Source organism: Vulpes lagopus, chromosome 7 (genome assembly GCF_018345385.1).
Source record: "Vulpes lagopus strain Blue_001 chromosome 7, ASM1834538v1, whole genome shotgun sequence".
Taxonomy (NCBI): Eukaryota; Metazoa; Chordata; class Mammalia; order Carnivora; family Canidae; genus Vulpes; species Vulpes lagopus.
Genome location: NC_054830.1, coordinates 93453881 through 93470139, shown reverse-complemented (window position 1 = coordinate 93470139; position 16259 = coordinate 93453881). Strand labels below are relative to the sequence as shown.

General features: G+C 44.9%; 1 protein-coding gene across 2 annotated transcripts in view; it reads left to right on the top strand.

Annotated features, from left to right (window-relative positions):
• Positions 1–217: 217 nt before the first annotated feature.
• The window catches only part of ACER2 (alkaline ceramidase 2), a 32687-nt gene continuing 16645 nt past the window's right edge, over positions 218–16259 (top strand). The window contains exons 1-3 of one of the 2 annotated variants that reach the window (XM_041762135.1): positions 218–439; positions 9282–9396; positions 10195–10336. In XM_041762135.1, the coding sequence (XP_041618069.1) occupies positions 332–439; positions 9282–9396; positions 10195–10336 (365 nt within the window). In that variant the 5' untranslated portion in view covers positions 218–331. The remainder of the gene's footprint in view (positions 440–9281; positions 9397–10194; positions 10337–16259) is intronic. The other variant, XM_041762136.1, reaches the window with a different exon arrangement.

Genomic DNA, 16259 nt, shown 5'->3' with positions numbered 1-16259 from the left:
CCACGGGCCGCCCCACGGGCCGGGGACCCCTCCGCCCCCGCGCAGCCCGCAGCCCGCAGCCCGGCCCGGGTGGGCGTGGCCTGCCGCCGCCGCGGTCCCCTCCAGGGGGCGGGGCCGGGGCGGGGCCGGGGGCGGGGCCGGGGGCGGGGCCCGCGAGCAGGCCCGTCCCCGGCGGAGCGGCCCGGGAGGCCGGCTGGGGAGGCGCCACATCCGGCGGCTGACTCGGCGTATAAAGCGGCGGCCGCGGCGCTGGCGCTCGGCTTCCCGCAGTGGCTCGGGCGCTCGGCGGCTGCGGGAGCGGGAGCGGCTGCCCCGATGCCCCACCGCGGCCATGAGCATCCCGCACTGGTGGGACCAGCTGCGGGCTGGCAGCTCGGAGGTGGACTGGTGCGAGGACAACTACACCATCGTGCCTGCCATCGCCGAGTTCTACAACACGGTGCGGGCGCGGGCGCGGGCGCGGGGCTGGCCGGCGGGGCTGGCCGGCGGGGCTGGCCGGCGGGCCGGAGGGAGGGGACCGTCCCCAGTCGTGGCTGCGCCTGGGACCTGGACGGGGGTGTCCGCCTGTATCCGGGGCATCCTCTCCCCGGGGCCGGGTCATCCGCGCGCCCCCTCCTGCTCTCCATCTGTTCTCTTCTGTCCCTATCCCGACATCTGGGCTCATCCTCCTCTTGCCATTTCCTCCCGATGGCTCCATTGTCTTGTTTGGCCGCCACCTGTCCCGAAGCCAGTGGTCCGTGTCAGCCCCTGTCCCAGGGGGGTGACCCCGAGGCTGGCAGCCCGCCGGCACGATTCCCTTCCTCCCCTGGGATCTCGGTGGCGTGACGCACTCGGGGTCGCCGCGCGGTTTCTCCCTGGATACCTGCCCCAGGAGTGCGGGCTGGGGTGGGGCGGGGCAGGGGAGTCCCCGAGAGAGCAGTCCCGGGCAGGGCCCATTGCCACCGTGCCGACTGGCCCTGCCCCACTAATACACCAATAACAGGTCGAGTTGCTTTTGGCCAGAATCAAGTTAATTGCACTAGTTCTTATTTCTTTGCGTTTAGTTCCCAGTCTCAGTCCAGCCCCAAGTCAGCTCCCCCAGGCCTGTGCCCTCTCCAGCGATTAAGCCTGAGGAGTGAGAGGGAAGTTTGGGAGTGATTGTGCGTGTTTGGTGGGCTTGCCTCGGTCCCTGCTATGGAAGCTGAAACTTCCCCACTGCAGTGTCCTGTGTGCTGTTGTATTAACCGGAGCGACACCTTGATGCTGGAAGGAAAATGCCTCTTCTTTTCACTGTGCGGTGGCTCAGGATTCCCAGACCAAAGGGAAGACTGCATGGTCATGTCTTCGGCTACCCGACACAAAAAACAGGAACTCCTGGTTTACAAGTCACTGTGAATTTGAGGCTGTTCTTTAGGATTTTCTCCTAAGATTTGCTGGAGAGAGTGTCCTTGGCATGAGTCAGTCCAGAGGGATATCAGATGAGCTAGTTCCAGGCTTTTCATTCATTGATGATGCAACTGAACTCTAGAGAAAGAAACTGTCATACTCGTGTTTCTCGCATGATCCAGAAGTCTGCACTCTTCTCTCCTTCCCCCCTCACCAACACTCTTATTTGTGCTTCTTATTTATGACTAGGTTAGTTCTTCAAGAAAGCCTGGTCCTCTGCTGTCCATAGATACTGTGAAAGACATAGTGGAGGTGGCTACAACTCACCTGCAGAACTCCTTCATTCAGAGCATTCTCTCAGGGGTAAAGGGTGGCACATGGGATGGGGTGGGGGCATGGTTGGGTACTTTCAGTAGCAGTAAGTCATTTTCTCCTCGGTAAGTGGAGAGTACTAAGGATTTCACCAGAGTTAGAGAACAAATGACAGGGCAGGGACAAGTTCTCACACACCCAGCAAGGTAATGATCTGTGGAGTTTGAGGCCAGCTACTCAGGCCTAATTACTTGGCCAGAAGTTCATCTATAGCTGCTCTGTGCCAGCCTTGAAAAGCCCCAGAGTGCTGGATGAGGTTTGCGGTGGGGGTGGGTTGGGGGGGTGGTGTAGTTTATGTTGTTTTTACTTTTAATCTAGTCCCATTGGAGCTGTTAGGGAGTGAGTGCCAAAGTCTTTTCTTGAACTGTTGGTCTTCAGCTGCAGTGTCTGTGGGTGATTAGCCTGCCTGGTCTGCCTGACAGGCCTTATTCTTTGGAATACTCCTAAAACCACAAAATTTACTTTAGCCCAACAGAGAGCTTTAAATCTCAGACAAGTAGTTGGTCACCTAACTTTGTTGAGTGTAGGTCCAAAGAGTTTAGCAAAAACCATTTCCTTCTGTCTCCATGCCTTACATATCTTCTAAAGCTTATCACAGGATGAACTCATGCTTCTCTCTTGTATTGAGGAAGGCAGTGAACTATTATTGGTGATAAACAGCTCATTAAATCCTCATAGGAAGGCAGTAGGTCTAATTATCCATTTTAGAAGAAAATAATCATTACTAATTTTGAGGAAAAGTTTAAGGAACTGAAGATATAAAATCAAGAGAGGACTAGGAGAGGGATCTGAAACCTTCTTAATGGGTCTTGGGGGTAGCAGCCGATCATTACTACAACCTCAATTACTAGTGGCTACCATTAATCGTTTGCTAGGTGTTGAAGCTCTGCTGCGTACTATACAATCACCCAAGTGGTGGGTGCTCATTTGATAAAAGGAAGAAACCAGGGTCTAGATAGATGATGCAATTTGTCGAGGCCAAGAAAATGGCAGAAATAGAGTTAGAACTTGGTGCATTTGACTCTACAAAGATACTTCTGAAGATGGAAATGCCACTGCAGCCCTCTGTGACGTCTTTATTCTATACAACCTGGGTGTTTATCATTGGGTCATTCTTTAACTAGAAACTTTTGTGTTGGGACCATTTGATCTACAGGATAATATTCATGATGTTTGATATGAAAAAGTTTTTCTTTTTTTGTTATATTGGTCTTTATTATAAAATGTTAACCTTAAAAATAAAAGTTACTTTACCAGCAAAAGTGGGTTTATTTTGGAATGAGACAGAATTGCTATTTGGAACAAGCAAGCTATAGCAAAACCATAGACAAGTCCAACACACAAAGGAGAGGAATGTTATCTTATGGAAAAGGAGGAAGTCAGGAGGGGTTGTTTTGAACTGGAGAAAAGTTGAGAGTTCAGAGTGATTGTTTCTCATTGGCTGAGTGGCCAGGGTAATGGATTTCTTGTGGGAGATGCAAGGTGCATCTTTCCTGGGATAGGCCATTGGTTCCTATTGGGGAATCTTCTCTTAGGGGTCTCTAATTGACATTGAGTGGTGTGGGCTTCTCCTTCCAACCTCCCTTTCTGGAATCCTCTCCCAAATCTACTTCAGTGAAGTTCCCGCTTACTACTTTTCACAAATAGCATTATCGTGGTAAAAAAATTCATAGTACACAAGTTATAAAGTGAAAAATATGCTTTCTTGTGTATCTCTTCAGACCTTTTTTCAGGCATTGTACAAAACACATGTATTTGGGTGACCATATGAGATACATATGTATAATGTATATATACAATATCTAAGTTTTTATTCAACGCAATTAAGATTATACTACACAAACTTCTCTTGGTGTTTTCTCTTAATAGGTCTTAGAGATGGTTCTATATTGGCTCAGAGTTATCTTCTTCTTTACAGTGTCTAATCAGTGTTCAATTTAATGGATTGGCCGTGATTTATTTACCCATTCAATCTCTTATTTATGGATATTTAAGGCATTTTATGTTTTATACTTTCAGCTTAGTTTTTGAGCAGTGATGCCATGAATATTCTTATATATGCATCTGGATGTACTTATACAAGTACTAATCCTCCACAGGGAATTGCTATATCAAGGAAAGTGTTTCCTTAAAGACCGATAATTATTGCTAAATGGCCCACTAGAGAGAGTACCCTGGTTTATACTCCCACTGACAGTGTTTGGATGTATAAAGCATCTTGCTTTGGGGCCCCGCAAATCTCTGTTGCCTCAAGTCTTGTCATCATCCTTTGCTTCAGCCAAGCCCAAATCTCCCTTCCAAGAACATGTCATGCTCTTTCACCGCCTTTTGCTTGTGCACATTTTGTATGGTTTCTTTTACATACAAGTTTTATGGACTAAAGTTCCTTTTTCTGTTTTAAGTTTTTGGGCTCTAGTCACACTGAAGAGAAAGACTGTAGAAGTCACTTCTTTAGGGAAAAGTAGGGTCTACTTTTTAACCACTGGGCTTTGCTTTTGGGCACTCTGTTGCAGGGCAGGGACTCAGGGGGTCAGAAGTAAATCAACTGGTGCTGAAAAAAGTCTTGATGCAAAATATGTGCTTAAAATCAGTTCATCATTTGTCACCCTTCCCAATTAGCTCTGCCACCAATCAAGGTCGGGAAGGTAGTTCTCGTGATATGCTAAAGCCCATGTCCCTTTAGGGCAGAATTGCCTATATCCTGTGTTTGTTCATCTCTAGATCTGTTTACTGGGCAACTACTGTCTGCCTGTCACAGGGACCAGACCTGCAAACAGGCATCTCGGTGGTGGCATAACAGAGATGTGTACAAGTTGCAAGGATGTTATTAGCATTCTGCATGAGGTTGGTGTACTGTGGGAGGATTTTGCAAGAAGTCTTCTGAGTGGGCTGACCAGCTTGTCCTGGTTTGTCCAGGCCTTGCCTGATTTTGAAGCTGAAAGCCCCATGGGGAACCCTCCTCAGTCCAGGCAGACCAGGACCGTAGATCATTCCAGCGGCAGGAGCAGAGCAATGGAATGGAAGATTAGACATCTGCATACACTTAAGATGCACAGTCTACCCAGCCAGAGGAATGCCCCTTTGCTGTTTATGAATCTCCTGTTCAGAAAATCTGACAGCCTGTTGCTTTGTCAGCATTTACCCTCTGCCTGGGAAAGTGCACACTCCCATGCAACGGGAGGAGATTGCCCTCTGTTCCTGCAATTATTTTGGTGCAATGTTATGGAGGAATTCATGGAATGAGGAACTTTCTAAGGAAATAATTAATACATTTGAAAATTGTGGTTTCCTTTTAATTAAAAAAATCTGCTCCGCAGACACTAGGCAAACTTGTTCTCCAAAGCAATATGCTTTAAAAAATACCCCTTGGCTGAACTATGCTTTACTTTCAGTAACCCACACAATTGAAAGGGGAAGTTTCATTTCTCAGACAAGATGGAGCCACTGAATGTGGGTTTTAACTAGGACTTGTTTGCTTTTTTATATTTCTTTAGGAGTTCCTTCCTCTTTTTGTCTTGGGGAGAGTCTCCCTCTGACTTGGTCTTTCCCTTTTTTTATAAATGGAGGGCTTTCAAAGGCATGATAGAGGTAGCTGTCATTGGTAGAAGGGCTACCAAGAGGCAATAATATGATTTCTGTTTTATTTGGGAGATGTTCAAATGGTGCTTCTAAACTCCTTAATAGGTATATTAAAAAAATGTTTGAAGTCGCACGACTTCATGCCTCTGAGTAGTGTGTACATACATTTAAAAATGATCAACACAGAAACCAACATTGCACTGTATGTTAATTGGAATTTATATAAAAATTTGAAAAAAAAAAGTGATGAACACAGATGGACAGAGCCAGTTGGGGGACGGCTTGGCAGGAATTGGTTGCACTTGGCTGGAGTGAGGGAGATTGCAAGGACTCTAGGCAATGAAGATAGGGTGTAAAAAGCAAAATGTGTTCTATCCCCCGACATTGTAGGAGGGGCGGTACATTGGGGCCCCTTTCCCTGGGGAATGGCTAGATGAAATGCTGCCACACGCAGCACTTGGAGTAAGTGAGGTCAATGTATCTGAACTAAGAGGAAAAGGTTTTTGTAGCCTATTGTTGAATGAGAGAGGCAGTAGAGCAATGTGATATATATATGTATTCACATAAATGCAAGGGAAATGACTCGAAGGTTGTGAATCTGAGGACAATGGTTATTGCTCGGGAGGAGGAGGGCAAGGAGACTTTTTTTAAAAGATTTTATTATTTATTCATGAGAGAGAGAGAGAGAGAGGCAGAGACATAGGCAGAGGGGAGAAGCAGGCTCCATGGAGGGAGCCCGATGCAAGACTCAATCCCAGGACCCAGGGATCATGACCTGAGCCAAAGGCAGACACTTAACCACTGAGCCACCCAGGCGCCCCAAGGAGACTTTTTTCTAAATTACAAAATGAAACAGGAGAACACATTTATGTTTAAGAAAGGAGAAAGATCAGGTTTTGAGTTACCTATGGTAGAGCAGTTCCATTTTCTCCTTCTCCCTTTTTCCTTCCTTCTGTGCTTAACAAACGGAGAGCCACATTTAAAATCACATCATAGGTGAACACAGGTATGTCAGATTTTGTAGATAACCAGTGAGGAGTTAAGCTAAGGAGGTCAGAGTGTGGCTGGGGGGCGGGGTGAGGGCTTGGAGGTGAAAATCAGCTCTGGGCGGTGGAAATAGCTCAGTGCTGGCCCCTGCTCTCTGGGTGACCACCTCTTTGACTTTCAGCCAGCCTGGGGAGCCCCTCTGGGCGCTCATGCAGTGCCCCTTGTCAAGCAAGGGATGGTCTTTAAATGCTCCTATGATCATTACTCCTAATGATCGCTCATTTATTTATTTATTTTTTAAAGATTTATTTACTCATGAGACAGAGAGGAGAGAGAGAGGCAGATAGGCAGAGGGAGAAGCAGGCTCCCTGCCAGGAGCCTGATGTGGAGCTCGATCCCAGGACCCTGGGATCACAACCTGAGCCAAAGGCAGATGCTCAAGCTCAACCACTGAGCCAGCCAGGTGCCTCCTAACGATTGCTCATTTAAATGATTCCTTGGAAAGTTAAAGGCTATGATAGTCCTAATGAAGGACAGTTTACCGCTGACCAGACCCTAAGGCGAATGCCTCTTTACCTGCTGCTTAGTGACTGGGAGTTGCTGTTTTTCTGAGACTGGAGACCACACACCAGCTGGGGCATCTGAGATGACATATCCGAATTTTCACCCAGGATCACAAGTAGCTCCTGGGCCTCTCAGGTGGCAGGGAGGAAAGGATCCCCAGCAGAGCAGACCAACTAGAAAGAAAGTACCCCTTTCTCACAATGGTGCAGCCCTGCTGGGGATTTCAGGCAGCAGCCTTGTTCCCATCCTACCCCTGACATAAGATCTGGTTCTCCCCTCTTCACTTACATTATTTCCCTTCTTCCCTCTCTTCCCTCTTGTCTAGAAGTGGTGTCCCTTCTAACCTTTCCTGCTCCCAGATGATGAAAGAGGCCTACACAGGCCGCTGACAGGGCCAATCCTTCCCTCTAACAGCTCAGGTTCTGAGGTTTGCCAGTGCATTTTGTTCAGTTGTAGCCCGGTGCAATTTCCTAGGTCTGGTAAAGACTTTCCACCCTGACTTATTCAGTGCAGTTCAGACCGCCACCCTCCTAGTTCCCTTGGGGCCCCTCTACTGTTCAACATAGGGGATGGGTCTCTTTTGAAAGACTCCAGGCCCTTGACTTTCTGGACTTCCTCTGCCCCATTCTCCAATCTCTGAGTTTTTTTCTTTTTTTGTGGAATCCTCACACCCCTTCCCCACTGGTGTTGCTCATTTCTCCGTAGCTGTGGTCTTCACATTCTTCACATTTCCTCTACCTGCTGTCATTTATGATCCACAGTTACAAATGAAACTTCACAAGCTGAATGTCCCCACCACTTTGTACCTTCGAGGATGGCCTTCATTAACCACAAAGACAATCAGAATATAGCACGTGTGGACAGAGTGGTAGAGAAATTAGAGAACCCTTGTACGTTGCTGGTGGGAATGTAACATGGTCCAACCACATTGAGAAACAGCTGGGTGGTTCCTCAATAAGTGAAACGTGGAGTTACCATCAGATCCAGCAATACCAGCTTGGGCATATACCCAGAAGAAAACAAGCACTCAAAAGTTTGTATAGAAATGTTCATAGCAGCCCCATTCACAATGATCCACTAATGAGTAAATGGATAAACATATGGTATCCAGAGGATAGAATATTAGTTGGTCACACAAAAGAAGGAAAATACTGATACATGCTACTACATGGATGAACTGCAGACACATTGTTTTAAGTGAAAGAAGCCAGACACAAAGGTCATCTATCATGTGAATATGCACTTTCATGAAATACCCAGAATAGGTAAACTCCTAGGCATGAAAGCACATTAGCAGTTGCCAGGGTGGGGGCGCTGTAGGAGGTGAGGAGGGAGCAGAAAGTACCTGCACAGTGGGTACAGGATTTCTTTTTGGGGTGATGAGAAGGTTTTAGAACTAGACAGAGGTATGGTTACATATTCTGAGGGCATCTAATGACATGAAATTATACACTTTAAAATGGTCAATTTTAGGTTATGTAAAATTTTCCCTCTATTTAAAAAAATTTAGAAAAAAAGGAGCTGGCTCTGACTTCCTAAAAACAAAAAGATAAAAAAAGTAAATAAAAAAAAATTACAGGTGAGGTTCCAGAGTGACACCAACCAGTATGGTAGTCAGTAGGCCCCTGTGGGTGTTGAGCATGTGGAATATGGCTGGGCAGATGGAGATGTGCTGTCAGTATGAAGTTCACTCTGGACTTCAAAGCTTTATGTGAGCAACAGAATGTAAAATATCTCCTTAATGATATTTAAGTAGTGATTATGTGTCAAAATGACAATAATTTGAGTATATCATAATAGGGAAGATTTATTTTTTTGAAAAGCCAAATGCCCCTGGGCTTAAACCTCCACTAAAATCTCAAAGTTTGATCTTTATCTAAAAGTAGGTCTGATTAGGGTAGACATGGGAAAATAGGAAGCATCCCGCCTTCATGAGGGCCTTGGAGAAAAGGCTGGCCTTGCCAGTAGAAAATTACTGGGAGCTGGGAGGTCTAGCCCTCACCTCCATATTAAACTTTAGTTTACCATTACTTAATGAAGGCTTTACCTTTAAAAATGTATGTGCGAGTAGATCAGAATGCCTCATAGTTAGTCTTGCGTAGAAAAAAGAGATTCTTAGGATCCAGAGAGGAGGCTGGGCAACTTTCATGGATTGATCTTGGGGAACAACTCTAAAAACACCACAAAGGGACCAGAAGAAGCCTCCAAATGGCCTCTAATGAGGTCTTAAATTATCCTGTATCTGCAGTTAACAACAACAACAACAACAAAAACAAAAAGTTGTAAGAGCTTAAACAAGATGTGTGGCCCACATTCATCCCAGTTTGCAAAAGTCATATTTGGAACACGCTGCTTTATTTTTTTGCCCTTTTACTTAATATTCATTTTTTCATTTTACATCCCCTCCCCCCCAGATCAGCAACGTCTTATTTTTCGTTTTACCGCCCATCTGCATGTGCTTGTTTCGCCAGTATGCAACATGCTTCAACAGTGGCATCTACCTAATATGGACTCTCTTAGTTGTAGTGGGTAAGTGGATTCGCTTTCGAGCATGGGCTGAAAGGGAGGAAATGGAATTCTGCACACTTCCTGTCCTATCGAACATTATGTTTTGTAAACCAAAGTCACCCTGACGTCTTAGCGAACTTTTATTTTGCTTGCTTAACGCCAGAAGGAGGACTCTTTTGAACACAGGCTTGATAACAAGGGCTACTGTAATGATCCCTGAATTGCATTTGAGGCTTTATTTACGTAACAGCCATTGGTGCTGTGCCAGCACAATTTTCTGAGGACTTCTGAAGAACATCACACACATAAAAAAAAAAAAAAAAAAAAAAAGAAAAAGAAAAAGAAAAAAAAGAAAAATCACACAAAATAATTGAACTCTGATGAGACTCTCGCCTAATGGTCCAAAATTAAAGAAAGAAAATTCTAGATGTTTGAGCCTTCATCCATTGTTCTGGGAAATGCTTGTATAATTTCCATTTCCTTCCACAGGCAGATTGGGAATCCTTAACAGTAAGAGAATGTTGACTTTTACTTACTGCCTGTTCCCATGAAGCCCTGATGGAGGAGGATAGAGTGTTAAACTGTGGCATTATTAAAGTTCTGATGTGCTGACATTGGGGCGCTGCTTGAAATCCTCTTTTTAGGCTTCAAGTCTGCATGCCAAGGTGGTGTGTGTTTCTTCCTTCAGCTTCTTTCAGTGAGAGTGTGATCTGGTGATTGTGACAGTGGTTGGTCGAATGGCTGTCCTCCAGCAGCGTGTTGAGTTTGTGAGTCTATACTTCTGTGGTGACCTTCTTTATTGGTTGGAATTGATTCTAGGAATTGGATCCGTCTACTTCCATGCAACCCTAAGTTTCTTGGGTCAGATGCTTGATGAACTTGCAATCCTTTGGGTTCTGATGTGTGCCCTGGCCATGTGGTTCCCCAGAAGGTATCTACCAAAGGTCTTTCGGAATGACAGGTAAGCCTGTGCTAAACACTTTTGTATTTACTGCTAAGTGCAGTACCCAATATATGGATGAATGTATCTGGAAAACAGCACGCAATGGAGCCTAACCTCCTGATGAGTTTATTATGTACTTGTTTAATATCCACTGATCAGTTTATGGCCTGACAGAATAATGAAGAGGGAATTTTAATATGCTTGGACGAAGAATTTATAGGATATTAGGGGGGCAGCCCTGGTGGCTCAGCGGTTTAGCGCTGCCTTCAGCCCAGGGTGTGATCCTGGAGTCCTGGGATAGAGTCTCATGTTGGGCTTCCTGCATGGAGTCTGCTTCTCCCTCTGCCTGTGTCTCTGCCTCTCTCTCTCTGTGTCGCTCGTGAATAAATAAATAAAATCTTAAAAAAAAAAAAAAAAAGAAAAAAGGTATAGGATATTAGGGACAAAAAGTCAAATGCTTCCCTAATAAAATCTTAAAAAAAAAAAAAGAAAAAGAAAAAAGGTATAGGATATTAGGGGCAAAAAGTCAAATGCTTCCCTTTTAGGAGAGAACAAAAGTGGAAAGATTTGCAGTGGGGGAGAAATTATTGAATGGTAGTTCAAAGACCTTTGATTTTCTGCTAGAACATTTCCTTGAGTCCGATCCAATTCTACCATTTGATAAGTTTATAGAATTCCATTAAGGAAGTGGCTCCTGTAGCTGTAGATCTCGTGGTTGTCAAATGGTATTGGTTTTACTTCTGCTAAGATCTACGCACACATACACACCTCCAAGCTGGAGATCTGGACTTTTAGCAAGGGATGCATTTTAATACCTGTTGTGATGCTTATATGGTTTTTCACCCAGTAAATATTTTTTTTGAACACTTACTATGCATTTTTTCTAGGCACTGGGATAAAGCAGTAAACAAAACAGAGTTTCTGCCTTCAGTGACCTCATTTTGAAGTTGGGGAGGCTACAAATCAATGAACAAACAAACAGTACAATATTAGGATAAGTGCTAGGATAAAAAAAGGAAGCTGAGAAGGGTAATGGTGACATGGGGTGCTCATTTAGAGTTTGGTCAGGGAAAGCCTTTTTTGAGGAGCTGTAGGAGGTTTGTTAATATCTGAAGGAACAGAAGAGAGTCAATCTCATAAAGATGAGAAATGTTCCTAGAACATATTATCTACATATATTTCTCTGTGGGACACTATTTTATACGGAGATATGTGTATATGGATAAATAGTCTAAAAACATGGATTCAAGTAAGCAAGCTGTATGTACTCAGGGAAGAGCTATGCTAGGAAAAGAAAAGAATTCCCTACAGTTTTCCTGGTAATAGGAATTTTAGAGCTATTAAAGACAAAGGCTGTTTTCTATGGATGGAGGTAGAGAAGTATCCATAAAAAATGCTGGCTGCAAAAAGCCCATGGTAGAACTATATTGATATTACAACTTTAGAATGAATTAATCTCTTTTTGAGCCTGTGTCTTTGATATTTGCAGAGAGATGCCTAGAGAAGGAAGATAAACAACCACTATCATTGGCTATTATTAGGAATGGAATAGGAAATGAGGGAGAGAACTTTAGCTTTTTCCTTTAATCTATACCATTGTACAGTTTGTTTTTTTAAGATTTTATTTATTTATTCATGAGAGATCAGAGAGAGGCAGAGACACAGGCAGAGAGAGAGAGAGAGAGAGAGAGAGAGAGAAGCAGGCTCCATGCAGGGAGCCCGACATGGGACTCAATCCCGGGTCTTCAGGATCACACCCTGGGCCGAAGACAGGCACCAAACCACCGAGTCACCCAGGCGTCCCTGTACAGTTTTTTTTAAAACAAAGAGCACATGTTAATTTTTAATATTAAAAACGTATTTTTCGGGGATCCTGGGTGGCGCAGCGGTTTGGCGCCTGCCTTTGGCCCAGGGCGCGATCCTGGAGACCCGGGATCGAATCCCACGTCGGGCTCCCGGTGCATGGAGCCTGTTTCTCCCTCTGCCTGTGTCTCTGCTTCTCTCTCTCTCTCTCTCTGTGTGATATCATAAATTAAAAAAAAAAAACGTATTTTTCAACGAGGTAGGGAGAAAACATACTTCAAATGAACTAGCTGTACAATCTTCATTGTGCAGAGCTGGATTTGATTAAATAGTTTTTTGGGGGGGACGCCTGAGTGGCTTAGCAGTCGAGCACCTGCCCCTGGCTCAGGGCGTGATCCACAGTCTCAGGATTGAGTCCCATATCAGGCTCCCTGCCTGGAGTCTGCTTCTCCTCTGTCTACGTCTCTGCCTTTCTCTGTGTCTTTCATGAATAAATAAATAAAAATCTTTAAAAAAAAAGTTTAAAAAAATTTATTTATTTATGAGAGATTCACAGGAGAAAGACAGAAACATAGCAAAGGGAGAAGCAGGCTCCCCGTGGGGAGCCTGATGTGGGACTCCATCCCAGAACCCCAGGGTAATGCCCTGAGCCAAAGTTCAGATGCTTAACCACTGAACCACCCAGGTGCCCCTAAATAGTATTTTCTTTGAGAATCATCAAGCAGATAAAGGGTCTTCAAGATTACTTATCCAAAAACGGAGAAGGAGTGAGCCAGCTGTTAACAAGAAGTGACCAGAAGGGCATTCTCGGACTCAGGAGAAATATAGTCTCCGTTTGCCATGGCCTTCTCAGTAGAGGAAGTAGGCTTTACCGTGGGGCAGGTTGATTTGGGCGGTCTTCAGTTTCTAGTCTTGGTGTTGTGCTTGCTTCGTTGGCTTCAGGAGAACAACCAGAGATGCTTACAAAGCCTCAGAGGTGGAGAAATGGGGTGGGGTGAGGGTCAAAGATGGGCAGCGCCAGGCAGGTTCATGAGGGGACATCATAGGCAAGGGCTTTCGAACTCTGGCTGAGAAACATCATTTACCTTTGATCTTTCCTGTGGTGTCAGAAGGTGGCCACCAGTTACCTCCATCCTGCCTGGAGCCTAGTGGGTGATAAGTTGAGAGCTGAGGAACCTCTTTGCTCTTAGATCTGATCTCTGAAGTCCTGGGATTTGAGTGAGAAGTTGCAAGTTGCAGATGATTTTGTTCATGACAATCTGGAGGTGCTGCTTGAAATTCCAAGTGACAGTTTTTAGTGTGTTCATAGAGAACCTTTTTCTTTTTTCATTTTTTTCTTTTCTTAAGTAGGCTCCACACCCAGCATGGAGCCCAACACAGGGCTTGAACTCATGACCCCAAGATCCAGACCTGAGCTGAGTTCAAGAGTTGGACGCTTAACCAGCTGAGCCCCCTGCGCACCCCTTTCTTGTTCATTTCTTGAAGGGAGGAGTGAGGGAATGTTATGAGCAGGAGAGAAAAATGAGGCATTGGATGGAGTGACTATAAAGCTTACCAACTTTAATGATGAAGCCATACCGTGAGACAGAGAGGTGACAGCTTGGTGGCAATACTTTTGTATTGCCAGCACCATTTCTCTGGGAAGATGGACTCCACTATCTTCAGCTTGGGGAGAGTCTTTTGGAGCCCTTTGCTCCACAGATGTCTGTGTCCCCAGCCTTGGAGACTCCCTGGGTTAGAATCCTAGCTCCCCTGCTTACAAATGGTGTGACTTGTCTTGACTCTTTCACTTTCTGTTTCCTCATTTGTCAAATTAGGTAAATAATCCTCTTGTGAGAGGATCCTGCAGCATACAGTAGAGTACTAGAAATGTGGCAAGTGCTCAGAGTTAGCTTCCAGTACTACCAGTGGCACGTGGAGAGTTCTGCTTAGCATTTTGGACACACACACACACACACACACACACACACACAGAGGGAGAAAATGGAATCGTAGAGGTGAATGAGGAAAAGGTGTGTGTTATAGGAAACTGGCGCACTGTAAATAAGGATTTCCAACTTTATTTGTCTACCTTCAACTTGCCAGTGACAGAGCAAGAAAACCAAACCCCTTTTCATGGGCCTCATCACCCAGGACATGGGGACAGGTACAGCTCTGAGCCCAAGTGGCAGGCCAGACCAAAGACTTCGCATCAAAACCAGGATTTCTGCAGACCAGGGATTGTGTGGCTTAGCCATCCAAGCTTGCCAGTTAACATCTCTTTTTGTGATCTAGAGTTCGCTGGAATATTTCTAAAACCACATTAAAAGTAGTTCCAATATGAGGCTTCTGGAGAAGGGACAGCAGAGCCTGGTGGTGAAGTGTGTCAGATGGACATGGCTTTGGGTTATAGGGCTATTTTTTTTTTAAAGCTCTGGTACCTCATTTTGCTCATCTGTAAACTGGAGATATTAAGAGTACCTTGGGGGTAAGAAATATAGGGGAGAAATCCTATTAAGTGTAGAGTACAGTGTCTTGTCCAGAGTAAGGACTCAGTAAGTCTAGCAGTTAGTATGACTGGTTAATATGGCAGGTGTTTTGAAGAATGTCTAGAACAGCAGGGAAATTATTAAAGTTTACCATATAAATAGGAATAATTGGCAGGTCAAAAAAACTGTTCTTTTATCTTGCCTAGAGTATCCTAAGAATCATCAGACACTTAGCTGTTGATGGTTAAGAATTTTTAGACACTTTTGTTTTGAGAAAAAAACCCAAGAACAAAGAACTATTACAGGCTAATTGTTTCCATTTCTTAAAGATTTATCCCACTGTGATTTTTATGATTTTGCCCTCATTTTGTAATCCAGTTCAGGTTTTGAATCCTGAATTGCCAGGGTGCAGGCTGGGGTCTGGCCATCCTGCTCTAGCTGGAAGACTGGGGGCCAGAGTCTTAGGCTCTCTGGGTCAGATCAGTTCCTTACTAATAAAATGACACGCCTGGACCTTCCAGGACCAAATGCTGTAATCCTGTGACGATCATGGCCGATTATTCTATATAAATTATATTTTAGTCCTAAAGTGTAGTTTAAAGGAGTGGGTCTTAACCAAGAACATTTCCATCCCTTAAGGGACATCTGGGCAGTTCATGGATATGTTTTCGGTGGTTACAATGATGGAGGTTTTATCCTCCATAAAATCCATTTCACTTTGGAAGAACAAAAGGGTCATCGCTAAGTATTTGCTATATAAATGGGGCGGAGAGTCTGATGGGGTTGCAAACCTCTGCTCTAAAGGGTGGCTAAAGGTAACAACAGTAGCAACTTTGTTATGTTGGTGGTGTTGGGGTTCTTTTGACTTAGGGGAATCAAGGAAGGCCAAGTGATGGGCGCTCCGTGACCTGGTTCCAGTTTGAGCCCAAAATTGGCTGGACAGTTGAGAACAGGACCAGAGATCACATCAGGGGTTGCCCCACATCGCTGATAAGGCAACAGCCTGTCAAGAAGCCCTCGCTCCTGGACATTCCCAGTTCTTGTACCTAGGACCTCTGGGGACTCTGGGGTCAGCCAGCCTGGCTCTGTGGCTTCTGCCGGTTGCAGATTTGTATGTTCACAGGTTGTTTTGTTGGCTCTTCTTAGAGCACATTCCTCCACACCCTCTGGACCGACATGGGAGGTGTCTGCCTATGTTCTCCTTAAAGAAAACAAGTTTCGTCAGGCTTTCTGCCTTTGAACTATTTGGCAGTACCCTATAGAGCTTTGGGAGATTGCAACACCAGCCCCGTCACTCTTCCCTGAGAGTAGATATTATTCACAATAACGTTGCCATTGATTCTCAAACAACGGTAATGATGACAGTGATAGTGGATTTTATTAGCACATACCATGTACTGGGCACTGGGCACCATGTTAAATGCTCTAATGCTTGTAGGGAACGCCATGGGGTAGGGGGTCTTCATTTCCAAAGGGGAAATGTGAGGCTTGGAGGGTTTAGCGATCTGCCAAAAGGTCCCACATCTACTAAGCAAGGGGAGCAGAAAGTGAACACACATCTGTTAGCTGGAACACCTGTGCTTATATTACTGTGGCTCCAGCTCCCGAACCATTGATCTAGAGAAGTAATGCAATTTAAAAATGTTTGTTTGCTAACCCTCTTTTTTTTT